This window comes from Megascapheus bottae, chromosome X (assembly GCF_031878675.1).
Source record: "Megascapheus bottae isolate mThoBot1 chromosome X, mThoBot2.hap1, whole genome shotgun sequence".
NCBI classification, from domain to species: domain Eukaryota; kingdom Metazoa; phylum Chordata; class Mammalia; order Rodentia; family Geomyidae; genus Megascapheus; species Megascapheus bottae.
The window spans coordinates 4,496,284-4,524,132 of NC_143547.1; the positions used below are offsets into that span (position 1 = coordinate 4,496,284).

The following is a 27,849-nucleotide window of genomic DNA, read 5'->3' on the forward strand; positions in this document are numbered from 1 at the left end:
TCTTCCGGTCACTTTTTAGGGAGGCGGAGCAGCACCGATATCATGGCGTCTCCGGATGTGATGTTTCTTGGGAAACTCAGGTAAACCCCGCGTGAGCTAGTGAGACTAAGGGACAGAGCTGATCGAGCCTGTCCGGAGAGGTCGAGCTAGGAGGAACGAAAGGAGCGAAGGGGGGCAGGACCTGGACTAAGTGAGAGAGCGATCGCTGACTCCAGAACCCTGACCCTTTCCAGGGTGTGTCCTGGACCGCCTCAGGCATCCGCGGACTTCGGAATGTGAGGCAAGGAACAGGTGGCCGATTGGAGAAGACCTGCTATTTTATTTGAGTGTAGACAGATGAGGTGGTAGGAGTTGTCCTTACCGTGCGGGAGGCGAGGTTTCTCTGCCGGGCACCCCAGCGATTTCCTTGCTCTCAGGGGCACGGATAGGGCTGAGGTGGGGTGCGCCAAGCGCGCTATCAGTGATACTACCGTGTGGACTTTTCACTCTTTCAGCCACAAAAAGCATAGGGCCATCCTGAAGAAGGAGAAACGAAAGAAACGTCGGCAGGAACTCGCTCGATTGAGAGATGCAGGTAACAGATCGACGCCTCACCCTGATTTCTGTTGGGAAGTAGGTTCCCTTAACTCCTGCTCAAACTTGATGTCTTCTTGACGTCACAAGGAACTCCGTTCCTTTATCGGCTACATTGCCTGGCTGCTATGTTTCCAGTGTCAGAAACATGGGGTGCGAAGAGGAGCGGTGAATTATTATGTGTGTTTATAATGTATTACAGTAGTTAACTAGACCTTGTATACTGTGGTATGTTTTAATTTTGCAACAAGAATGCAGGGCTTAAATTTTTTGACAGATTTCCCCTAAAATTTAGTAACGTATGAAGCATTCTAACTTAGGCTGCTGCTAGAATCCGGGAGTTAGTTGCAACAGACTTCTCCAGGAGGCAGACATCAGGATATATTTGCAGGCTAGCTAGCCTTTGCAAGATAAAAAAGTTCCTAAGACTATTTCAGCTAACGAAACAGCTGTACAGAAGGCACAGATAGAGAATCGCGTCTAAAGCTATTATCAAGGCAAAAGCACAGGATACTGATTTGAACAAAAAAGTAAAAAAAAAAAAAACGCTGCAAGTGTGTCTCGATTGATAGAGCATCTTGGTAGGCAGACATGAGGCTCCAAGTTCAAGCCCCAATAATGACAGAGACTGAGACCGGATCCTTATTGTCTCAAACTATTTACTAGTAAGCTAGTTATTTGAGTTCTGAAACTTAACTTGATTATGAAATAATACACTTCAAATTAGAAAGCCATAGGAAATTACATGTGAGTACAATGCAAGTGTATGTTAATGATTTTCACAACATGGGAGTTTGGAATGCCTCTATTACTGTTGCACTTGAGTTTGGAATTTCCCCCCATTAAACTACAGGAGAATTGTCATTTGTACACCTGGCCATAATGTCATTTGGCCTTCATATGAAAGAATCTATTTTTTATGCTATGTAACTGCTTAATACAATAGAATTCCCACTTAGTTATACAATTACATGTAGTTATAAATGCAGATGAGAGCACTGAAAAAGTCCAGACACTGGATTCAAGTACTAATCAGGAACCTTGAAAAGTATAGCCACAGAATTTTCATGTGCTATTGGAATTCCCAGGTGACTAATTTACTAGCAGCATTTGAAATATTTAGCATGTGTGTTACCTGCAACCTGTATTAGTACCTCTCTTTTAGTAGTTTAAAATAGTTCCTCCATGAAAGGACCTCCAGGATATAGAAACAAAAGCCATATAATGCGTGGTTGTTGTCTTTAATGTACTATGTTATCTCTCATCTCTTTTGCTGTCCCTTGGTTATTTCATATTGTTACAGTATTTCACCTGGTTATCTGATATATTGGATATATGCATATTTTGTTATTTGAAGTCGGATAGGGAAGGGAGGAAAACAAGATGAGGGGTGAGGGTGGGGGGGGAAATGGGGCCCAAGACATGAGAAAGGGTATCAATGTATGTGAAGTAATGCACCTTCTATCTGGTGAATATAATGTAACTCTTGTATTAATTACAATAAAATATATGAAAAAAATAGTCCTCCACTAGAGGCAAGACTTAGAGTTGGGTATGAGAGGAAACACAAAGGTAGGCTGGATTTACTGATGCTACTATAATTCTTGAAGTTCTCAGCTGTTTTACTTTGTTCACTTAATCTTTTATTTTAACATACCATTTTTTTGCCAGTCCTGGGCTTGAGCTCAGGGCTTGTACTCTGTCCTTGGACTTCATCAAGGCTACAGCTCTACCACTTGAGTCTCAGCACTACTTCCAGCTTTTTTCTATGTATGTGGTACCAAGGAATCGAACCCGGGTCTTGGTGCATGCTACACAAACACTCTACCACTAGGCCAAACTCCCGGCCCAACATATCCTTTTTTTTTAACCAACAATCTCTTCTCTTTTTTTTCCGTTCCTTGTTTTAAATCCTCTAGCAGCCTATATTTGTGTTGTGTTGATTTTTTTTTAACTTTAGAAAGTCATTTTAGAAGTGTCATGGAAAGTTAGGTAGATAGTATTCCTTAGCAATATATCCAACAGAAGGATCTAGGTCCCTGTCTACTTAAGATTATATAGTGAATGGTAGATCTAAGACTCGTCACCTTTCCTTAGTGGTGCTTCATGAACACTGTGAACTATGACTGTAGCACACACTGTATTTATAAACATTACCCCGAAAGTTACAAAATTGATTGCTGATATAATAGTACATGTTACTCTAACCCTCATGATTTTTTTTGTCACTCTTGAGGCTTGAACTCAGGGCCTGGGCACTGTCCTTGAGCAAGTTTGCTAAAAGCTAGTGTTCTGCCACATGAGCCACAGCACCACTTCCAGCTTTTTCTGTGTACGTGGTACTGAGGAATTGAACCCAGGGTTTCGTGTATGCTAGGCAAGCACTCAACCACTGGGCCACATTCCTGGACCCCTCATTGTTTCTTTCTAATCACTTGGTATCAATTTTGGATGATTAGTCATTATTAATTGAAAGAATTAATATTGTACTGTTTTTCCTCCTTATTTTTATTGACCAAGGATTTACAATACTCAGTTTAATAATACATTTGAATTCCTTTAGGCATTTCACAGGAAGATAAAGAAGATACTTTTATTGAAGAACAAGAGGAAGAAGAAAAGATGTTGGAGAAAGAAAGGTCAATGTTAACTGAAATAGTTAAAGCAAACTCGTATATTTATTTATTTTAAAAATAGCATCAGCCTTTGCTAACTAGTACACGTTTTCTCTCTTTTTTGCCAGTGTTGGGGCTTGAACTCAGGGCCTGAGCACTGTCCTTGGGATTTCTCAAGGCTAGCACTCTACCATTTGAGCCACAGCACCACTTCTGGCTTTTTCTATGTTTGTGGTACCAAGGAATTGAACCCGGGTCTTTGTGCATGCTAGGCCATCACTCTACCAATAGGTCACACTCCTGGCCCTAGTACAAGTTTTCTATATAAAACTTTGTAGAAAATATGTCTTACCTCATATGAACTATTTAAGTCTTTAGCTGACAGGCTAACATCTGATGTTATCTTTTGTTAGTGGAAGTATTTTTCGTGGTCTTTGCTAAATGCTGTTTTTCTAGAAATCAAATTACTTAGCAAGTACAAAAAAAATGACAAGATCTTCAATAAATGTAGCACTACCAAACTTATTCATTGTTAAGAAAGTAAAAACGTCAGCCCGGTGCAGTGGCTCATGCCTATAATCCTAGTTACTCATGCCTATCCTAGATATTCAGGGCACTGAGATCTGAGGATCAAGGTTCAAAGCCAACCTGGGCACAAAAGGACCTGAGACTCTTATCTTCAATTACTTCAGTTAACCTCTAGAAAACAGGAAATGGGGATTGGCTTAAGGGGTAGGGCTGTAGCCTTGAGCTGAAGAGCTCAGGGACAGCAGTACCCAGGCCCAGATTTCAAGCTCCCTGACTGACAAAAAAAATGTCCTGTGCCCATATATTTCAATAATCTGATATTCATTTTACAAGTTTTTAATAGATTGCTTTTTTAAAAAATGTTGATAATACTGGGGTTTGAATTCAAGGCTCTGTACTTATTCAGCTTTCATGCTACCACTTGAACTATTTCTCCCCTTCCCTGCTTTTTGCTGGCTATTTTGGAGATGGAATTTAGTGAACTTCTTTTATCTGGATTGGCTTTGAACCATTATCCTGCAGATCCATCTTCTGAGTTTACAGAGAAGTAAACACCCAAACAATGCATTGTTTTCTTACTAAGCAAATAGTAGTTGGTGTGGATATAGAGCTCTAATTCAATTATTTATCCATAATGAATAGTTTTCTACTGATTGCTCTCAGGTTATAATGGCTTTTTACTGTTACATAAGAAGTTACATAAAACATGTACATGTCTTTGGCAATTAACCTATCATAGCATTAGGAAAAAACAAGAAAGCCTATAGAATAGGAAGAATAATGCTCTCAGAATGTGAAAAGTGAAGTTTCTTTTGAAACTTGTCATGTGCCTTTTTGGCAAATGAGAATCACTGTGATCACTTTCATGAGAAGGTGGTATACTTATTTTCTTATGTGATGGCTATGATAGCTATTTCCACCAGTGAAATTAGAAATAACTCACTATTTTCTAAGAAGAGAGTTGCCTTTTCACAATCTGTTGTTAAGGACTGGAGATACAATATAGCTCAGTGTTCATATGTCCTAGTTCCTCCCCACACTTAATGATACTTTTACCTCTATATGACTGTATGTGTGTTGAGGGTGAGAGGATCTTTTCTGATGTTTAATCAGTCCAAAAGCATGTCATTTTTGGTTTTGTTTGCTGTCTTATCTGTGTGTGTGTTTGTACTGTTTATGTATGTGTATGTGTGTACATCAATTTCTATTTCTTCTTGTTGATTGCTTTTTATATTAATAGGCAAAAATTACATGAGCAGTGGTTGCTGCGGGAGCAAAAGGCACAAGAAGAATTCAAAATAAAAAAGGAAAAGGAAGAAGCAGCCAGAAAATATCAGGAAGAGCAAGAGGTAAATTATTAATCCAATAACCAGTGAACTAGTTAGTAATTAACCAAAATAGCACCATATTCAAAGTATATCATCATATATATGCATGAAAATGTCATGATAAAGTCCATTATTTTAATTCAAGGAGTTTCCAATTTTTAAGTATAATTTCTTATTTTGTAGGTGTTGTAAAGAAAGTAATGAGTATAATTCATGTTATGTAATGAGTATAATTCTTTTTGGACATTGTTACCCCTTTCTTTGCTTTCCTCCAGTTTCTCCCTCCAATTCCTGCCCCTAAGTTGCACAGTTCATTTCCATATAGTATATACTGAATACCAGTGACTGCAGTTACTCACCCTTCATCAATGTCATCCTCCCTGTACTCACCTACTGTTTTTCACTCCATTGATCTTCTCCCTCCCCTAATCATCTACCCCTCTCGGGTAATGCTAATTTTAGCCTTCTAGTATTCATTCTGTTAACTGTCTGTAATTGTTCAAAACGGTGGCACCAGGGAAACTGTGTATACCATAATTGAGTTAGTTTGATTACGTATTATAAAGGCCATTATTTTATACAATTAATTTATAGTGACAAAAAATGTTAGACAAAGTAAAATGGATTCATGAGTGTTAAAAATGTTACACATTTTTAGGGGCAGGAGTTTGGCCTAGTGGTAGAGTGCTTGCCTGGCATTCACGAAGATCCAGGTTCAATTCCTTGATACCACATACATAGAAGTGGTGCTGAGGCTCAAGTGGTAGAACTCTAGCCTTGAGAAAGTCCAAGGACAGTGTTCAGACTCTGAGCTCAAGCCCAGGACTGGCCAAAAAAATGTTACATACCTTTAACTTTAAAAAGCAACATTTGCCAGTGTGGTGGCTCACACCTGTAATCCTAGGTACCCAGGAGGCTAAGATCTGAGGATGGTGGTTCAAAGCCAGCCCGGGCACTAAAGAATGTGAGAGTCTTATCTCCAGTTAAACACTAGAAAACAGGACATGGTGCTATGGCTCAAGGGGTAAGGCAGTAGCCTTGAGCTGAAGAGCTCAGGGACAGCGTCCAGGCCCAGAGTTCAAGCCCCATGACCAACCAAAAAAAAGCAACCATTTTAGCAATATTTTTTTCCATTCCTGGGACTTGAATTCAGGGCCTGGGCACTGTCCCTTAGCTTCTTTTTGCTGAAGGCTAGAACTCTACCACCTAAGCCACAGCATTACTTCTTTTTTTTTCTCCTTCCCCCGAGTGGTCTATTGGGGATAAGAGTCTTATGGACTTTTCTGCCTGAGCTGGTTTTGAATTATAATTCTCAGATCTCAACCTCCTGAGTAGCTAGGATTACAGGCATGAGCCACTGGTGCCCAGATTTACCAATATTTTCTTTTCAGTTTTTAGAAACTTCAAATTTTATTGCACAGTGCTATCAAGATATACTTTGTAGTCACAGATTCCCATAAATTGATGAAGCAAGCATACCAGTATCATGGTTTAATAAGATGTATAACAAAACAGATAGTAGATGAACATAGGGCATTTCCTCTCAAACCTAATTATAATAACACTTGGTGGACTTGAAGATAGAATAAGGAACATCCAAGAATCTGGAAGTAAAATGGTATGAAGCTAAAATCATTTCACAGGTTTGTATTTGTATGATGAGAATTTTACCTGTATTTTTAAAGTTTTCATTTATTTTCTCTGTTTATTCAATGATTTTAAAAAGCGTGTCTGAGAGTGAGGATGTAGCTAATTGTTAAAATGCTTGCCTTGCAAAGGTAAGTCCCTGAGTTTGATCTCAGGCACTATAAAAAGGAAAGAAGAGCCAGCCGCAGTAGCTCACACCTGTCCTAGCTAATCAGAGGCTGAGATCTGAGGATCACTGGTTCACAGTCAGCCCTGGGGTGAGATCTGATGATCCCAGTTCATAGTCAGCCCAGGCACTGAAGACTATGAGACTCTTATCTCCAATTAATCACTAGAAAACCGGAAGTGGAGCTGTGGCTCAAGGGCATGGTAATAGCCTTGAGCTGAAGAGCTCAGGGAGAGGGCCCAGGCTCAGAGTTCAAGCCTCGTGACTGATTAAAAAAGAAAAGGAAAAGAAATGAGTCTGAAAAATAATTATTCTCTCTTTTTAATCTTTTAAGAGAAAATTAAAGGAAAAATGGGAAGAACAACAGAGAAAAGAGAAAGAGGAGGAGGAACAGAAACTTCAGGAGAAGAGAGAAAAAGAGGTGATTCCTGTCGTGGGAGGATAGACACACCGCATGTCTTCTTGATGTGCACATTGCTGTATAATGGGTTTGCAGAAGCAGCTGGGTTATATCAGGGGCTTTTGGTTTCTTTTCTGTTTTCTTTTTGTTTTGTTTGTTTGGAAGGTCCTATGTTTAGTCTAGATATACATTAGTTTTCTTACATTATTCTTCTTTGGATCTGTGTAGTGACAGATGCCTTCAAAGTTTTCTTCAGTTTTACTCAATTTACCCTTTATACTAGTCATTGGTAAGTTTTTATATTTAAAGGGCAAGACAGGAACTACTTTAGGCTTTGGTGTTTCTGCAGCCTGTGTCACAAATGTCCAGCTCATACGGTGTACCAGAAGGCAGTAATAGATGTAGATAAAATATAAATGGCAGTGGTTGTAGTCCAGTTAAACATTTCTACAAAGCAGCCAGTCAGCCCCAGCTTTACACTGTACTTTTCTGAGATTTTGCTGATATGGTTGATTCCTGTAAAAGTTATTTTATGTAGTTCCACATTTATTTAGTTAATTAGGAATCGAATGGCTTATTACATATCGGGAAGAATTAATTGGTTTAAGGAAATTAGGAGCTCACATGTTGTGGAACAAAATCTTTTGTTGTTATTAAAGTTTGACTTATCTAATTTGGGCTATGAAGGCCAAATTAGTTGGTTATTTTAAATAATGTGTATATGTGTATCTTCTCTCTCTTCCAGGCTTTTGAAAAGGTTCATTTGATTTGTTTTGCTGCTACTCCTTACCAATGCATGTATTTAAAAGATAAAACAGATCTCATCTTTCTCTGGCTGATTCATCAGGATGTATTATTTTTAGAATATTTCTAAATTGGAATAGCATACAAGTAGATAATTGCCTGATTGTTGGGTGAAATACATTTGTTTCTATCTTAGTCATGATAGGGAACATCAGTCTCCATGACCTTTGTTGTCTATCAAGCATGTGTTCCCAGGCAGATCCTTGGCATACTTTGAGTAGTACCTAACATCATGCTAGATTTTTAGGGACACAAACACTATTTGAAACTTGTCATATTTTACAGAGAGGAATCAATTCCTATTTTAATGTAAAATATTCTTCATCAGTGATCTTGAGGGGACAAGCTCAGTCTAAAGCTAAGCCTTTTTTGTATGCTTTTATTCCGAAGGAAACCTTGTGAGTCACTAAGGAATGAATTGCTTCTGAGCATATATATAAGGGACTGTGTAGTGTGTGTTTCTGCTCTGTGCTCATAGATGGAGATAGACTAGTGAGAAGCCCCCAGCTAATATTGTTAGTGAACTACTTTTCCAGATCTGATGGGTGTTAGGGTACTGGTGGGAGATGCTAGATAATCAAAAGAAATAATTTAAAGTACAGTAAGATATGCTGGACACCAGTGGCTTATACCTGTATTCCTAGCTGAGATCTGAACATTGCCATTTAAAGTCAACCCAAACAGGAAAGTATGTGAGACTCTTATCTCCAGTTAACTAGCGCAAATCTGGAAGAGGAGCTATGGCTCAAGTGGTAGAGCACTGGCCTTGAGCAAAACAAAAGACCTCAGAGATAGTACCCAATACCCAGGCCCCAAGTGCACGCGTGCGCGCGCGCGCGCACACACACACACACACACACACACACACACACACACACACACACACGATAATGTTAAGTTCTATAAAGAAATGAAGCAGAGTTATGGAATAAAGGGGTACTTATTTAGACGATCTGATCAAGGAATTCTCTGAAGATGTAATATTTGAGATGATGTCCAAGTATAGAGATGTTGAGGAGAAGAGACTTGGCAGTTAAAAGATTGGCTGGGTACTTAACAGGAGTATTGGAAGAAGTGAGGACAGGAAGAGTCAGATTATGAAGGTTGTTTTGGATTTGAAGGAAGTTTGAATTTTATGGTTAAATGTAAAGGGAAGCCATTGAACAGTTTTTAAGCTAAAAGTGACCTTATACCATTTATATTGTTACTTCCACTAGAACTACAGTAGAGTTACAAGACTGTCACTCTGGATAGGAGATGATGGTAGTTTGGATAATGGTGGAGCTTATAAAAGATAAGTACACACATTTGAGCTATGTCCTAGGGCAGCATTAACAGGACCGTATGTGGTGGATTGAATGGAAGCAAGAAGGAAAGGGAAAAGAATGTAAGCTCACATTTTTAAAGTTGTTTTGTTTCAACAAATGGGCGAACAGCAGCATAGTTTACTGAGAAGTTTAGGTGGTAGGCAAGGGTACATAGAGGAGAACAAGAGTTCTGCTTGAGGGATTATGTAATGTTTAGTGGCAAGGTACATCCTAAGCACATATAAGGAACTGTGGTTGATCCCTAGCTCCATAAATAAATGAATGAATGAAAAGAAAGATGTCTGAAATTTGTTATGTTACCAAGACTCTTAGGTGACCAGTACAGTTATTAAGTAAATAGCTAGATATGAGTTATTTATTTCTTTGAGGACCTAGGGAAGAGAATTCTGTAGAACACACTAAAAATGTCATTAAATGTGAAACAGTAGAAATTTTGTGGAAACATTGTAGGACTTCCTTTGCCTTAATGAAAGTTTGATATTTGTCCTAAATCTTAATTTCTACTGATGATGTCATCCTTTAACTTCTGTTACATATTTGTGATGTTTAACCTAGCATTCTTTCCTAATGTTCATTAATATCTTAAAAAAACAAGATAATGGTATGTATGTTCAAATATACTAAATATTATTGTTACTGAGCTTTTATAAGATTTATTTAAACATTTTGTAATGTGTTCTATTCAATTTTCTATTTGAATAAAAATTCTAAGATACATATCCTTTGAAAGCTTTCAGAAGATCTGTGCTTAGAAAGAATATCAGAACCTGAAGCTTGTGTGTGTGTGTGTGTGTGTGTGTGTGTGTGTGTGAGAGAGAGAGAGAGAGAGAGAGAGAGAGAAAGAATTTGTGTGTGTGTATATATATATATGCATATATATGCATGTGTGTTTTCATTGCTCCACATGAGATTCTAACCACAGAAACCAGATATGATTTACCTGATTTTTGGGTTTTCATTAGTCCTGTGTTTGCCCCATTTGTAGGAAGCCATGCAGAAGATGCTGAATCAGGCTGGAAATGAGGTATTTTTAAAACCTTTCATTAAGAATTCTTAAGACTAGTACTGTGTCATTAGAACGATAAGTATGGTAGTGTTCCTTATGTAGTAGGCCTTGTAGATCACATCTGAATATCTGGACTCATTTTTGTGCCTCTTCAGTTTGTTAGAACATGAAAGTTTATTGATGAACAGAAATAAATGGAATTGAAAAACCCCACAGACTATACTTTTTTTTAAAGAATGCCTTAAAGTTTTGTAAGCCACATCACATCCTGTTAGCTTCATGTGTCACCTTGATTCAGAGTAACATCTCCATTTCACAGTGGTAGCCCCCTAAGTCTTGGGACAGAAGAGAAACAGAGGTGACTGGCCCTGGTGGCAGTACTAATGACTGATCAAGGAAAGTGACTGGGAAAGAGAAATAGAGCTTTTATCTCTGGACAATTTGCTTGTCAAGTTTTAATTGCCTGTTATAACTGCAATGTCAGTGTTTTAAAATGAAACCATCTTTGCTTTTGATGAAAATATTTGGATGTTATAAAATCAGTCTTTCATGGGCTTTTTTTATCACCAGTAAAGTTGTGGTTATTTTCAACAGTTGGACAGTATTGTCACCTGGCAGAACCCAGAACCACCCACGGATTTAAGAGTAGCGGAGAAAGATCGAGCCAGTTGTCCATTCTACACTAAAACAGGAGCATGCAGATTTGGAGATCGGTAACTAATTTTGCTTTTTTATGTCTGAATGAAGTGATTCAGAATGGTGAGGGATTTTAAGTTCTCTTTTTAGGCGGAATGGGTTTCAGTTTATAATGTTGCTCATAATGCATCTACTTCTCCATCTCCTCAGCTCTGTTCATCCTCTCCTTTCTCCAGCCTACCCCCTAGGTGGGCTTAGCTAAGAGTCTTCTTTGCATTCTGTAACCTTAGGAAAACTTTCTTGCCTGTTGGTTTCTTCCTGAAAAACAGTACGTACACTCAGATTCAAGAACACACCTAGATGCAAGAGCACATTTCTAGGTTCAAAAATTGGCATTAATGCTGAGTGTGATAGTCACCTAAACTCTCGATTTTAACTCCATCTGTGAGATGGGGAGGAAGTATAGTATTATCTGATGGGAACTGTGAGACTAGAATGAGTGAGGGCATGACAAGTACTGTGTGACCACTGATATTCCCTTATTACTACTGTCACTTAATCTCTGAAACATTCTTGATCTCTGTCCTTTCCCTGTTTTTAATAAGATATGTGGAAATCTGTTGATTTTTTTCAGTCAATAACCAAATATTTGAACACCTACTATATAACAATGGGGATTTTTTTCATAATTTGGTTAATTTATGAATGAACAAATCAAAGTAGATAAATATTGCCTACTAGTAAGTGATCTATCTGAGGCAAAATGATATTATTACTACATTTTATCATGAAAGAGAAGATCTAACCTGGATATTAGTGTTTTATTAATCCTAAAAGGGATATGAGCGGTGTGACTCATGGAAACTATATTTCATTTTCCAGGTTGAATCTATTCATTAATGAGTTATGCCATTAATGTTATTTCCTTTAAAAGTGTAGCTGCGTGCTCAGTGGCTAACACGTGTAAACTTACTACTCAAGAGGCTTAGTTCTACAGGATAGAAATTCAAGGCCAGCCCAAGCAGAAAGGTTCATTAGATTTCATCTTCACAATAACTAGCAAAAAGCAGGACTGGAGGCATAATTCGAAGTAGTAGAGCACTAGCTAAACAAGCACAAAGCCCTGAGTACAAACCTACTACTAAAGAACAAAAGGAAGAGCTATGTACAAAGGAAGAGCCATGTATGGTGGCTTACTACTGTAATCCTAGCTACTTAGGAGGCTGAGATCTGAGGATCACTGTTCAAAGCCAGCCAGTCTATGAGACGCTTATCTCCAATGAACCACCAGAAAACCAGAAGTGGCGCTGTGGCTCCAGGGGTAGGATAATAGCCTTGAGCTGAAGAGCTCAGGGATAGTACCCAGGTCCAGATTTCAAGTCCTACCACTGAAAAAAAAAAGAACGAAAGGAAGAAAGAGAGAAAAAGAAAAAAGGAGAAAAAGAAAGAGAAAAAAAGGAAGAGAAAAGGAAGGAGGAGAGACTGAGAGGAGGACGAGAGATAGGAATGCTCTCTGGCTTTCTTTTTCTTTTCTAATTAAAGCTTTCATGCATTTTTTTTGCCAGTCCTGGGGCTTGAGCTCAGGGCGTGGGTGTTGTCTTTGAGACTCTTTGTGCTCAAAGCTAACTCTCTACCACTTGAGCCACAGCACCACATCCAGTCTTTTCTGGGTAGTTTATTGGCGATAAGGGTCTCATGTCTGGCTTCAAGCCAAAATCCTCAGATCCCAGCCTCTTGAGTAGCTAGGATTGCAGGTGCCACTGGTGCCAACTACAATTTTTCTTTATTTTGTTCAGGTACTGTGTTTTTGATTCTGAATTTCAGCTTACTTATTCATGGTGGGTGTTCTACCAATTTAGCCATGCTTCCAGCCCTGTTTTTTGCCCGTTCATTGGAGCTAGAGTCTCATGAACTTTCCTTACCTGGCTTCAAACTTTACTCCACTGAGTGTTAGTCTCCTGAATAGTTAAGATTACAGACAAGAGCCACCAGTACCCAGAAAAATTTCTTTATATATTTTTTTCTTTCATTTCTCTCTCTCTCTCTTTTTTTGCTTAATATGTGGCTTAAACCCAAGACCTTGCACTCTTTGCCTTGGTTGCTTGGCTAGCACATACTATTAATTATACCTCCACTCCCCATTTTCATGTTTTAAGGAATAATTTGAGGGTAGAAGTATGGCCCAAGTGATAGTGCCATGAAGCACAAGGCCCTGTGTTCAAACTTGAGTATAGGCCAAAAAGAAAGAAAAAGAAAGGAAGAGAGGGAGGGAGGAAGGAAGAAAGAAAGAAAGAAAGGAAGGGAGGAAGAACAAACATGGCAATACATGCCTGTAATTCCAACTACTGAGGAAGTAGACATAGTGACATTATGGTTCTGGGCAGAAGTATGAGAACCTACTTGCAGAAAGGTAACTAAAGCAGCCAGGTGCGGGCACGGTGGCTCACACCTGTAATCCTAGCTACTCAGGACGCTGGGATCTGAGATCAAGATTCAGAGTGAACCTGGCACAAAAGGACTTGAGACTCTTATTGGCTACATGAAATAAAATAAAATTGAAATTAAGGAAGGGAGGAGAAATCAAATTATTGTGAACATATGATGCTTCTGACTAAATTATTTTCTTAATGATTTTTTTCTTTCAAAGTTATTCTTCCTTTACAGAGTTGTTTAGCCATCTTTGTTCCATTGTTTATGCATATAATTTTGAAAATAAGCTAATGTATATCAACAACAATTTCTGTATTATTTTAGTTGGAATTGCATTAAATCTACTATAGAGGATTTTAATGTACCCTAGGCAAAATTTAAACCATATTAGTTTTTATTAAAAAGAAATAAAAATGAATGGTAGGTGTCTTTGGAGAGACAAAGATTTTCCTGGCACCTCATTCTAAGTGTGTTTACCATGGTATCTTGGATAAAACACAGGAAGATGAACCCTAACGTTGATAGTTGGTTTATAACAGCTGATTTGCAACTTTCATGCAAATGTTCCTTAAAAAATGATCTTTCGTAAAGGAAACCTGACTTTAGTGTGAAAGAAGTGTTCTATGGAGGACAAAGGTAGTGAGGATGGGAGGTGCTCCCTTGAGTTAAGACAAAATGAGAATACAAACAGTGGAGCAAAATGGGGATCCAGGAAGAGGCCAGTAGTCACTTGACATTGACGAGGCACAGCAAGAGGCAGGTACAGTTCCCAGGACAGAAGGAACTGAGGAAGAATAGTTTGTACCTGAAGGGTCATTTAGATTCCCTGGACATTTCTCTATGTACATGGCCTTAGGGATGTTCAGTGATGTGTGTTTTCTGACCATTTGATAGTCCCATCAGAGTGATTGGTGACTACTGTGTCCTAAGTCACTGGTTCCCAAACATGGCTGACCATGTAATTGTAAGCACCACACAGGCTTGGCACCATAGCTTTAGATGACCTTTTAACATACAAATTTCTCCTAGCTGACTTTTTCCACACAACCATGAGGCTGGCCTTGTGAAGAAACTCAAATCATAAGAAACTCAAGTTACAATGCTTCCAGCTAAGTGACAATGATTCTGCCAGAGAGGGACTTTGGCTCTCTTCTGATCTTAAGAATCCTCATAAATAGAAACTAGAGCCAAGTCTGTTCAGATCTGAGTATCCTGTGAACAGATTCTTAAACTTGTTAAATTAGTTCCTTGTTTAATTCTGTAGTTGCGTCATACTTACATAATACAATTGTTACACAGTTTGAATCCTTTTTCTTTGTTCTTTCAATACTAATACTTTAGGGAATAAGTATAATTACCGTGTCTCTAATTCAGTTATCCAGAAGGTCATTTGGAAATAGAAAAATTCACATTAATGAATTTTTGAGCTGGGCCCAGTATGTGCTGGCCCCTGTATAGGTGCATAAATGTATTCCATTTCAGACATGGAAACTGAGTATGAGTAAACATTTGGTCACTTTAGAGCCATTATTTATTTTCCCAGTTCTTGCCATATTCTTTAACTTTCTTTATTCCTAAGTTATTTTTTTCTTTAAGAAAATCATTTTACTAATCTTTTTGGCTGTGTTGGGGTTTGAATTCAGGGCTTTACACTTAATAGGTAATCGACTGCTTGAGTCATGACTCCAGTCTTTTTGCTCTCATTATTTTTGAGGTAGGGTCTTACTTTTTGCCTGGACCATCATTCTCTTGTTTATGCTTTTTGCTATAGCTGGGGTGAAAAGCATGTACTATGTCACTTAGCTATTGGTTGAGATGGGGAATCTCACAAACTTGCTCAGGCTGGCCTTAAACCCTGAGCCTCCTGATTGATCTCTGCCTCCTGAGTAGCTAGGATTATAGATATGAACCCCTAGCTCCCAACTTATTTTACAGATTAACTGAGATCCTAACCAGGAAAATGTTTGGTTACTTAGAACTTGGACTAAGTATTAGGAGAAGGGAATAAGTAAACAAACTCATATAAAGGATTAAAAATAATTACTTGGGGTGCTGGGAGCTTGGCCTAGTGGTAGAATGCCTCTCTAGCATGCACTAAGACCTGGGTTCAATTCCTCGGTACCAAATACATAGAAAAGCCAGAAGTGGTGCTGTGGCTCAAGTTGCAGAGCGCTAGCCTTGAGGAAAAAGTCAAAGGCTGATGCTCAGGCCCTGAGTTCAAGCCCCAGGAATGGCAAAAAATAAAAATGATTACTCAGGCACAGTCTGGTCACCTTAGTTTTAGTCTGTGAAAAGAAACTTGTTAGAAACCTTCATAAAAAATAAATTAAGTTCAAGTCATTAGTAATGTTATGACCAGGCGTCAGATTAACTCATCAGGTTAACTCAGATCTACTGGGGCTATATGGCTTGATTAGTTGTATTTTCTAGGTTCCATTTCCTTCTCTGCAAAGTAGGGTTCTAGCACCAATAAAATAATCCTAGCAGGTTGTAAGGCTCAGAGGGAATAAAATGCTTTATCTTCCTGTGTATATAGGTGAGATTACAATACTTCCTTAATGGGAAATTCACCAGGAATACATTGTTCTCACATTCCTTTTGAGGGCCATGTTGTCATTTCATGTCTGCCATAATCTATCACTGCAATAAGTCTTCTTTTTCCCTATCATTCAGCATATAGAAATCTTTCCAAATGTTACTTAGAGACTCCAGAATGACATAGAACTTGGAAGTCATTCCTAATCTTACATTTTTTTTTGTGGGTCATGGGACTTGGACTCTGGGCCTGGGCCCTGTCCCTGAGCTCTTCAGCTCAAGGCTACCCCCTACCCCTTGAGCTATAGCCCCACTTCCCTGTTTTCTAGTGATTAATAGGAGATAAGAGTTTCATGGTCTGTAGTGCTGGGGCTGGCCTTGAACCAAGATCCTCCAGTCTCAGCCTCCTGAGTAGCTAGGATTACAGGCATGCGCCACCGCACCCAGCTCTAATTTTACATTTTAATGAAAAACTACTATCTTAGTCAGTGATAGAAGAATTTTCCCTTATGCTGAATTATGGCATCTGAGTAGACTTTTTTATCTTTCAGTTAAGTAAACAACAAAAACAACAGCAACAATAACTGTAGTGAGTCTGTCTCTTAAAATTTTAAGGCAAGGAGCCAGAAGTTTGGCCTAGTGGTAGAGTGCTTGCCTAGCATGCATGAAGACCCAGGTTCAATTCCTCAGTACCATATACATAGAAAAAGCTGGAAGTGGTACAGTGGCTCCAGTGGTGGAATGCTAGCCTTGAGAAAACCGTGCTCAGGCCCTGAGTTCAAGCCACAGGACTGGCAAAAAAATCTACACTTTCACGTTTGTTTTTAAGTATTAGACTAATGAATTTGCTTTTTTTCATATGTAGGTGCTCACGTAAACATAACTTCCCCACATCAAGTCCCACCCTTCTTATTAAAAGCATGTTTACAACGTTTGGAATGGAGCAATGCAGGAGAGATGACTATGACACTGATGCAAGCCTGGAGTACAGCGAAGAGGAAATCTACCAGCAGTTCCTAGACTTCTATGATGATGTGTTGCCCGAGTTTAGGAACGTGGGGAAAGTGATTCAGTTCAAGGTGGGCATGGGTGTGAGGAGGGGACTGGTGCACTTGACCCTGAAGTTCTCCATGCACCAGAGAGCTGGGGCCTATGCTCGTCACGTGGGTGGAGCTCTGTACTAATAAGTGCCTGGTCCCAGATCAGGCGTGCAGGTACTTTGGTCAATCAGTGTCACTTCATTCTTTCTCCCTTCCACTCCCACTCTGGGTGGTTCTATAGAGATACTACATGAAAGCATGTGATAAGCATGTATGAGCATGCTAGTTTTCCAAACACTAGGGGCAAGGTTGCAAGAGAACCTTCATTCCTTTAGTAACTTTGGACTATAGCTCGTTCTGGCATTTGAATTCTCTGTATCAGATAGTCTGTATGCTGCCATGTACGTCTTTGCTTAGACGACAGCGTGCCCCATCCTACCTCTTATGTACTTCACATGTACATATACTATGACTCAGCTCCACTCAGTGAGTATTTTAGCACATTGTGCTGATGGGGGTCTGTTTTTTCCTTCTGCTCAAAGTTCATTCTTTCTTCTGAAGCTACGTAAGACATAGAGAACTTGATTCCCTTTTTTCTTTTCTTAAAAACATTTTTATTCATCATCTACTGTCTACATAGAAGATAATGTTCTTAAACCATGGTTTGGGATAAAATATGCTAAGTGAAAAAAGAGGCATTCAAATAGCATATAATTACTGAAAAATATTCCATAAGACTCCTGCTTCTCCTGGAAATAATGAGATAAATTGTAACACAGAAAGACCTCATTCCTTGTCCATCATTTGGTCAGATCTGAAACTGAGTGACTTATAGTAGGTCAAGGAAAATATTCCATACTTTGGAGAAGAATACAAGGAAGTGGATTTTTTTTTTGCTCTGCTATAAGAAATGAAAGTAGAGAGTGTGGAAGAGACAAGTGACAGAGATATTCCTGAAATTCAAGGCCATTCTTTCATTTCAAAGTTTTAGCAGGCATTTACTATGCCAGGAGAAAGTAGGGGAAATGGAGGCAAAACAAGGGGAAAACATTTCCTCTTCTCCAAATGGAAATAAGAGGAAAGAACTCTGAAGGCTATACTTCTAGCAACTACTTTCAAGATTTTAAAATATTCTTGAAAAGATTTTTCCCTTTCAAACTTTATTTCTGTTGGATGCCCCTCCCTGCCTTTTTACTCAACAGAAGCAGTAACCACTAAAATGGAAGTATTTGCTCATGCATACACAAAACCATATTGAAGCAAGCAGTGGCCATAGAAGTAATGTGCTTTGACTAGCCCTGGGTGCTTCACCATGCCACTTTACCACACAGAGTGAAATTGACCTAATGCTAATATTTCTCCTGAATCATACTGAGTGTATCATACAGCGCTGGTGTTGCTTTCGGAATTTATCGACATCCAGAATGCAGTTCAGTGGTAGATTACTTACTATACACAAGGTTGTGGGTTCCATTCCTAGCACCACCAAAGAAATAAAATTAAATAAAAATATTTATTTGTGTGTGTGCTGGTAGTGAGGCTTGAACTCAAGGTTTCACGCTTTTTGCTGTACCATTTGAGCCATAACCTCCACTTCCAAATTCAAGAGAAATTATTAAAATATGAAAAGAAGAAAAACTGGTTAATGGAAAATCGTATCTGAAGTAGTTAACAGACACTAACCATATTTTTTTCCTTTTGATTAGAAACCTGGTAAGATGGCTTAGTTTATACTAATCACATTGGCATTTATAAGTGGAAAGCTATTTAGTATATTTAGAGTAGAAAATATTTCAGAACATCAAAGTAATGATCAAAAACTAATAATAGATCTTTGAGAGCCACTGGATTAAATATTTTTAAGCTTTCTGACACAGTTGATTGACATGGATTGCTGAGATTCTTTAAAAAAAATTCTTCCTTTGAAGGATAATGTTGCAAACTGCTCCCTTTTGGATGCTGTAATAATAGTACTCTGAAACAAATGTATAAACTTAGAGATTCATTTTAATGATTAAAAACTAAGCATTAGTTGGAATTTTTGAGGATATTTTCATAAAATTTGTCATTTTTAAAGACATATGATGAAATAGTCAATCTTACCAGTAATAGGGACAGTATATGTGAAAATGAGCGATTCACACTTGCCTGCTAAGCATGCATACAGTGTGTTAATCTTGAGAGTAGGTAAAGAGTGTATGTTAGTAAAGTCACTTCAGAGAACAGTTTGGCACTATGCAATGATGTGGAAACCCACAAATCAGAATGTTCCCGATTATGCAGACTGGAGAAGTCCTTAGATCCATAGCGACACATTCAAGGATGTCACTGTAGCCAGGCATTGGTGGCTTACTCCTGTAATCCTAGCTACTAAGGAGGCTGAGATCTGAGGATTGTGGTTCAAAACCAACCCAGGCACTAAAGAATATGAGACTCTTATCTCCAATGAACCACCAGAAAACTAGAAGTGACGCTGTGACTCAAGTGGTAGAGCTGCCTTGAGCTGCAGAGCTTAGGGATTGCACCCAGGCCCAGAGTCCAAGCCCCAGGATCGACAAGAAAAAAGAAATAGAAAATACAAATATATATCACCGTAGTACTGTTCTCAGATGAAAAAGTTGAAGCACCTTGAACAGCCATAGCTAGAAGAGTAGATGTTTCTAAAAAGTTGGCAGGAGTTCAGTCAATAAGTTTGCATGGTTTTGTCTTAGGAAAATATAGGATGATATTTATATACAATTTAAAAATGTGCTAAGCAATACTTTGCTATTGATGCATATACATGTTCCTTTGCATATGTATACATAACTGTGTATATTGTGTTATATAACATATATGTGCATGTGATACATATTTCTGGCATGCATATTGATGTATATATGCCCATATATGTACACGTGTATAATTGTATCTGTAGATCTACACATGAATATGAATGTTTACATGTGCAGTGTGAAAGCTACATGCAGCCACTCTTTAATGCTTACTTAAGTTATAAAGGAGCCAGAATAGGATGGGAAGATTTCATTTGGGTCACTAAGGTTTTACTTATTCCAACACTTTCAGTCAACTTGGAAAAAGTGTTAAGTCTGGGTTGTACATCTCTGAACTTTAGAATAGTCTCTATTTTTATGCACATGTGAGACATTTCATATCTATGGACAAAGCAATCCAGACCTAGATCAGTAGGGATCAAATCAATGGGACAAGTACGCCTAATGCAGTCAACAGAATTGCAGTAGTAACTGATTTGATATTAGATCCATAACTACTTTTAGAAATGTTAGCCTGGGGGCCGGGAGTTTGGCCTAGTGGTTAAAGTGCTTGCCTAGCATGCATGAAGACCTGGGTTCGGTTCCTCGATACCAAATATAGAAAAAAAAAGCCGGAAGTGGTGCTGAGGCTCAAGTGGTAGAGCTCTAGCCTTGAGAAAGTCCAAGGACAGTGCTCAGGCCCTGAGCTCAAGCCCAGGACTGGCAAAAAAAAGAAAAAAAGAAATGTTAGCCTGGACAAAATACATATGATGACAAGATGTTTTCTTTCATTTCTTATGATCACATGCCTCATTGTTCCCACAGGTTAGCTGCAACATGGAACCTCATCTGAGAGGCAATGTCTATGTTCAGTATCAGACGTAAGTATTTTCAATGTACCTGTCTTTGTGTTTTATCATAGAAGTTATGTTGATTCTGTTGGTGTCTGAGATTTTCTCACTGGATATCTAGCCTTTAGATACATGGCATCTTCCAAAATGTAAATATTAAGAGCAGATAGGAGGCACTTGAAAAATAATACATTTGATTTTATTCTTTGTATAATTAAATATTTTGAATCTTTTATATTATATCACATATATATTTTAAATTATTCATTCTTTCATTCCTTCATTGGGGCTTGAACTCAGGGCCTGGGTGCTATCCTTGAACTCCTTTGCTTAAGGCAAGCAAAATTACCACTTTGAGCCACAGTTCCACTTCTAGTTTTCTGGTGGTTAATTTGTGATAAGTGTCTCAAAGACTTTCCTGCAGGCTGACTTTGTTTTCAGTAGTATTTTATTGTCAGGGTGATGTATAGAGGGGTTACAGTTTCATTTGTCAGGTAGTGGGTACATTACTTCTTGAACATTGATGCCCCTTCCTATGTTTTTTCTCCTAGCCCAGGCTGGCTTTGAACCATGATCCTCAGATCTCAGTCTCCAAAGTAGCTAAGATTACAGGCATGAGCCTTCAGCACCTGGCTATTATTATATATTTTAATAATGAAAATGCAGACTGAAAAAAGATAACTAGGATAGAGAATATAAAATATAAAACTTAAAAAGCCAGACCTCAAAGACCCAAATAGTCAGTATACATTTGGTCATCTAAGAGAGTAGCTACGGTGTATGTATGTATGTATGTATGTATGTATGTATGTATGTATGTATGTATATATATTCTCTTGCCATTTGCCTAGATGGCACCATGGCTATCAGTTAACCATTGAAATGAGATGAACAGCAGTGTTAGATGAGAAAGCATAGGCTCTAACAATGTAAAACACTTCTGTTTTAACGGTGCAGTCTTTTGGTTTAAGAGGCTTTTACTGAAGCCAATTTCCATGCATCAGGGCCTGGTGCTAGTGGCTCACGCCTGTAATCCTAGTTACTCAGGAGGCTGAGATCTGAGAATCACAGTGCAAAGCCAACCTAGGTAAAAGAAAGTCCCTACAAGACTCTATCTCCAATTGAGCACTCAAAAACTAGAAGTGGCTCAAAGTGGTAGAGTGCTAGCATGAGCAAAAGAGCTTAGGGACAGCACCCAGGCTCTATCTTTAAGCCCTATGGCTGACAAAAAGTAAAAGACGACCATCTCTCACAGGGTAAAAAGTTTCCTGAAAATTGTGAGCTGCAGGGAGCTGACTGCTTTAATTAGGATGACTCCTGAGGCAGTAGAAAAACTGTGAACCTGGTGGTCCAATAATACATGAGTAAAATGGTTAATTCACAGTGGGTTTCAGCTGCCTGTTAGAATTATTATAAAGCACATCCTCTGGTTTTTGGTTCAAAGGGAAGAAGAATGCCAGTCAGCACTTGCTTTGTTTAATGGACGATGGTATGCAGGACGACAGCTTCAGTGTGAATTCTGCCCTGTTACCCGGTGGAAAATGGCAATTTGTGGTAAAAACAATCTATATGGTGATTTTGTCCCAATTGTCTCACTCCATACAAATTTATTCCTGAGGGGAAGGGATGAAGCCTAGCTTGCCTCCTACAGTAGATGAGCAGCGCTGTTACAAATGTAAGGCTGCTGCCGTTTCCACATGGAACAGATTTTGGAGGTCACTATGCATTAGGTAGCCGAGGTTACAATGTGTCCATTACAGAGTTGGGATAAGAATTTTAGGTTTCTGCTCCTCAGTCCAGGGCTGTGTGCCTGACAATCCAGGAAGCCTGAGGAGTGTGTGTGAAGACAACTAAGTTGTCCTTGTCAGTTTCAGAGGTGTTTTCCATTCTTTGGTGCTCTTCTCTGGAGCTGTGCATTTCTATCTTTATTCCTAAGGAATCTTCCATCATCTTTGCCGTCACAAACATTATATACCAATAGCATTTCCTGCCTTGCCTGAAAGCATGGTCTTGTGAATGAGAGACCACCGGTGTAGGACTAGGATCAGAAGTTCTGTGTCCAGTGCATTCAGTTAGAGGGATTCATTGGAGAGTAGAAGCAAGCCAGGAAGCGATTTAGCATTATGTAACCAGTAGCTTAGAAGGCCTAGTCATTTTCTCATTTCTAAAATTAGGAAACTCATGCCAATGTGAAAGTTCCCCAGGTGAAAAGACACAAGGCTTTAATGCCTCAGGGGTGTACCATCTGCTTCTTTTCACCTGCATTTCTTGCTCTGTGTTCTCATCTGCTTAAAGCTTGTGAGTAAAAGGTACATGAGTCTTTAGCAGCCTTGTCTTAATGAATACCGTTATTGAAATACTTCATGGGCTGGGTATGGCGGCCCATTCTTGTAGTCCTAGCTACTCAGGAGACTGAGATCTGAAGATCATGCTTCAAAGCCAACCAAGGGCAGGAAAGCCCTGTTCTCCAGTTAACTACCAAAAGAAAAAAACCCTAGAAGCGGATATGTAGCTCAAAGTTGTAGGGTGTTAGCTTAAGCACAATAGCTCAGGGACACAGCCCAGAGGACCGAGGTTCAAGCTCTAGGATTGGCACTAAAACCAAACAACAACAACAAATAAACAAAGCCCAAAACAACAAAAAAGTCTTCATGGTACGCTACTGCAGGAAAATAACAAATTTGAAGCCAGGGGAGTTTATGTAATGAGATCCTGTTTCCATAAACCAACAAATGATTAATCAACCATTTATGAAGTGGGGAGGATTTCAGAATTCCTGGCTTCTGAGTTGCAGATGAGACCTTATGCTCTAAGTTTTTAGACTGGTGATGGAGAAGATGAAATTATTTTCTTCTTTAAGGCAGGTGCTTCTGCCAGTTTCTGGGATTGCAGTGTAATTTCAGTGAGGAGTTTTGAGTGTGGCTTTGACCTCTCCAAATTAGTGTTTAAAAAAGGTCATAGCTTTGTTGTTTTCTCAGTGACTAGCAGTGTTAAACTTCTAGTGTGCTCATTATTGACCATTGTTATTTTGGGAGAGATATATGTTGTTTAATCATGGGGCTATTTTTTTTTAAAGATAAGCCTGGACAGTTTATTTGAAAGCAAAAGAAAGGCAGCAAAAGAAAGTAGCAGAAACTCTACATCAGGAGAGGGAGCTAAAGAGGAGTTCCAGGTCCATTTTTAATTAGGATATTTACCTTTTTAATACTGAATCAGAAAAGGTCTTGATATATTTTAGTATAAGGACCAACCACAAATGTTTTCTCCCATTCCATAGGTTTCTTTTTTACTTGTAGTTTCAAAAGTAGTATTTTAACTTTGATTAAGTCTAGCATTATTTTTCTTTCTTTTTGGTTTGTGCTTTTTAGGATCCTATCTAGAACCCCTTTGCATACCTTAGGTCACTTTATTTGCGTATGTTAAGTCACTTCATTTGAATAGTTCAAATAGACTTAATTTTTAACATCATCAAATAGTTTAAAAAAGGTTTTAAAGCATATATTAATGGTACAAGGGTTTCATTAGGGTAGTTCCATAGTCAAATTGCTTTAATTAAGAAGAATCTTTGGTAATAAAAGCGCTTGACAAATTCATGCCATTTGATCAGTGAATATTATTCCTTTTCTCTCTCTCTCTCTTTTTTTGTTGGTCATGGGGATTGAACTCTGGGCCTGGGCGTTGTCTCTGAGCTCTTCAGCTCAAGTCTACTGCCCTACCCCTGGGCCTGGGCGTTGTCTCTGAGCTCTTCAGCTCAAGTCTACTGCCCTACCCCTGGGCCTGGGCGTTGTCTCTGAGCTCTTCAATTCAAGGCTACCACACTACCCCTTGAGCCACAGCATCACTTTCCATTTTCTACTGGTTGGAGATAAGAGTCTCATGGACTTTAGTGCCCGGGCTGGCTTTGAACTGAGATCCTCAGATCTCAGTAGGTAGGATTACAGGTGTGAGCCACTGCGCCTGGCCCTTTTCTCTTTAAGTAGAAACAATTCCTTACCTGTCACAGGCCATCTTTTTTTGTGGTGCTTATCCTGGGGCTTGAACTAAGAGCCTGGTGCTGTCCTTCACTTTGTTTTGCTCAAAGCTAGCCCTCTACCATTTCAGCCACTCAGCCACTTACAGATTTTTTCTGAGTAGTTTATTGGAGATAAGAGTTTCATGGACTTTTCTTTCCGGGCTGGCTTTGAACCACCCTTCTGAGTGGATAGGATTGTAGGCATTGATTGCATCATCTAGTTGTTTTTTTTTATGTGTAATGGTCTATTTTTTTATTAAAGGATTTAACATTGATTTTTACATCATATTTCAAATGACATATTTAACAAACAAGTATTCAAGAAGGGAATCTCTATATACAATCACTGGCAGATTTTAGAACATAATTGAAATTAGGCTGAGGGTTTGTATGTCATATTACTCTGTATTAAAACGTCTAGAGTCACAAATTTTTATGTCTATGTAGTTGTGTTTATATTTCCAGTACCATGTCCATAGCATTGGGTACACAATTATTGAGTCCTCGCTTTTGTACTGTTTGGATCTAATAGCCACATATTAAGGATACCATGCGCCTTTTGTTCCTTTGCTCTTGACTTGTCTCACTCAACATGATTCGCTCTAGATTCATCCACTTCCCTGCGAATGCCATTATTTTATCTTGTCTATTGGCTATGTAGAATTCCATTGTGTATATATACCACATTTTCTGTATCCATTCATCTGCAGTAGGGCATCTGGATTGTTTCCATCACCTGGCTATTGTGAATAGTGCAGAGATGAACATAGCTGAGCAGGTGTCAGGATAGATGCCCAGGAGTGGTATGATGGGATTGGCCATAATATAATTTTATTGTTATTAAGGTGTTACACAGAGGGGTTATTGGAGGGGTTTGGACAATATCACCCCTCCCTTTTGCTTTCCCCCAGTTTCCCATCCCATCCCTGCCCGCAAATTGTGTAGTCCATTTTCCACATAGTTGTATAATGAACTCCATGACCAAATTTTTGCTCCCTCCCTTGGCTCCCCTCAAAAGCTAGATAAACGAACAAAACAAAAAGCAATAAAAACACAAAGCAAAAGCCATTGTTGCCATGGCCAGAAACATCAAAACAGAACAAACACTTCCAAGTTTCCATTTCCTGGAATTTGTTTGGATAAATAGTATTTTCAGTGTTCACAGGTGATATGCCTTTGGGATCTTCTACTAGGGGGATCCTCCTTTAGTCTGGTCGGGTGTGAGAAGCCATCCATTTTAACCAGTGATTTGCCCTGCCACAACCATGCCCCTTTGCATGCTGCATGTGGTAGGGATCCTAAGGCCTGGCCATTCACCGTGAATTAGGAATCTTAATTAGTGCATGGTAAAATCTTGAGGAAGGTAACGTGGTCACCATTTGTTCAGTTGCATTCTGATGATACACTCTTCTAGTTAATTAAAATGTCTGGCTTGCTTCCACTTCCTTTTGGTAAGAATATTTATAATCTATAGTATTTATAAGACCACGTTTGTAAACGTGGGAACCAAACTGTAACCCAAACCTATGTTGTTCCCTTTTAAGTAGCACAGAGTTCAAGCCCCTCCAGACCTCAGAAATGTATCTTCTGAATAAGGTAACGTGCCCAGCTCATAAAGCATAGTATAAACTGTGGTTTTCTCATCCTGAAGGTTTATTTGAGATCCAACAATGTCCAAGAGGGAAACACTGCAACTTTCTTCATGTGTTCAGAAATCCCAACAATGAATTTTGGGAGGCTAACAGGGACCTCTTGTGTCCAGATCAGACTGGCAGTTCCTTTGGTAAGAACTTGGAAAGGAGAGAGAAGGGGGGTCACCACGAAGAATATTATAGCAGGTCAAGAAGAAGAAGAAGCCCTAGTGAAGACAACACCTACAAGAGAAATGGGGAGTCTACAACTAGAAAGAGGAGTAGTCACCGGGGGAAGAAACCTCACAAACACTCAGCAAAGAGTCATGGGAGGCACAGTTCACGAAGTAGAGGAAGGAAGAAGGACAATAGTCGTAGCCCAAGCAACCAGAGCCACAGCCGCAGAAGCCACAACCACCATAGGAGCCACAACCACCACAGGAGCCACAATCACCACAGCAGTAAACACCACCAGAGCCAGAGCACGAGCCAGAGCCAGAACCGCAGGAACCGTCAGAGCCGGAGCCGGAGCCAGAGCCAGAGGAGCCAGAGTCGGAGTCGAAGCCCAAGTCAAAGCCAAAGCTCATCTCCATGCAGGGATTAGGGTGGGGAGGTCAAAACCATTTAGAGACCCAACTCCAAATAAAATGTTTATTCTTTAATGATGTCTATCACTATTACTATTACTATTAGTATGTAACTGGATAGTGGGCAGTGAGTGCACATCCGTTTGCAAGAATATGCAGTCTTACCTCTGAGACCAACAGTTGAATAAAATGTAGTCGTTTTTCAAAAGAAGTATAAGCCAGTCACCGGTGGCTCACACTTGTAGTGCTAGCTATTCAGTAGGCTGAGATCTGAGGATGAGGGATTTGAATCCAGCATGGACAGGAAAGTCCATGAGATTCCAATTATCAAAAAGCCAGAAGTGGAGCTGTGACTCAAGTGGTAGTGTGCCAGCCTTGAGCAATAAAGCTCAGGGACAGCACCTGAGTTAAAGCCCTGGTGTCAATGTGTACACCTGTGTGCATGGGCACACACACACACACACACACACACACACACACACACACACACACACACACAATTAGGGATTGGACCTATATGCTTCACTCTACATTCACACTAACTAGGCCCTATCCCTTCTGCTATTTTTTTTAGGTCAGTTGTGAGGCTTGAGCTCAAGGTTTGGGTACTGTCCCTGACTCAATGTGCTCAAGAATAGCGATCTACCACTTGAGCCACAATACCACTTCCCTTTTTTTGCTTTTTGTTCCAGACTGGGTATCCCTAATGTCCAAGATGGCCTCAAACTTACAGGCCTCCAGCCCCACACTGCCAGAAGGGCTATAAACTACAGGCAGGCATTTCTACACCTGGCTGACGATTTCTAAGTTTGATCAAGAATCTTAGAATAATACTGGGAGATGAAGAAAAAGCTGATAATATTATCTGCTCCCCATGCGGGAAATGGGAGTAATAAACTCCAGTGTTGGTTGCTGTTTATAACCTTTAATACTTTGGGAGCTGGGAGAATATACAATCCTTAGAAAATGGTTCTAGGTG

General features: G+C 39.3%; 1 protein-coding gene across 3 annotated transcripts; it reads left to right on the forward strand.

The window, feature by feature from the left end:
* Positions 1-26,945, forward strand: Zrsr2 (zinc finger CCCH-type, RNA binding motif and serine/arginine rich 2). Of its 3 annotated transcripts, none has more exons than XM_090325671.1 (11): positions 1-80; positions 495-574; positions 3,137-3,212; positions 4,957-5,065; positions 7,192-7,278; positions 10,375-10,413; positions 10,990-11,108; positions 16,862-17,075; positions 20,615-20,670; positions 22,085-22,194; positions 26,304-26,945. In XM_090325671.1, the coding sequence occupies exons 1-11, from the start codon at positions 43-45 to the stop codon at positions 26,885-26,887; spliced, it is 1,512 nt and encodes a 503-aa protein (XP_090181797.1). In that variant the 5' UTR covers positions 1-42; the 3' UTR covers positions 26,888-26,945. The 3 variants fall into 3 exon arrangements, with proteins under 3 accessions (XP_090181797.1, XP_090181799.1, XP_090181798.1); XM_090325672.1 differs by lacking the exon at positions 1-80 and adding an exon at positions 100-280; XM_090325673.1 differs by lacking the exon at positions 22,085-22,194 and having other exon boundaries at positions 26,304-26,331.
* Positions 26,946-27,849: the final 904 nt, after the last annotated feature.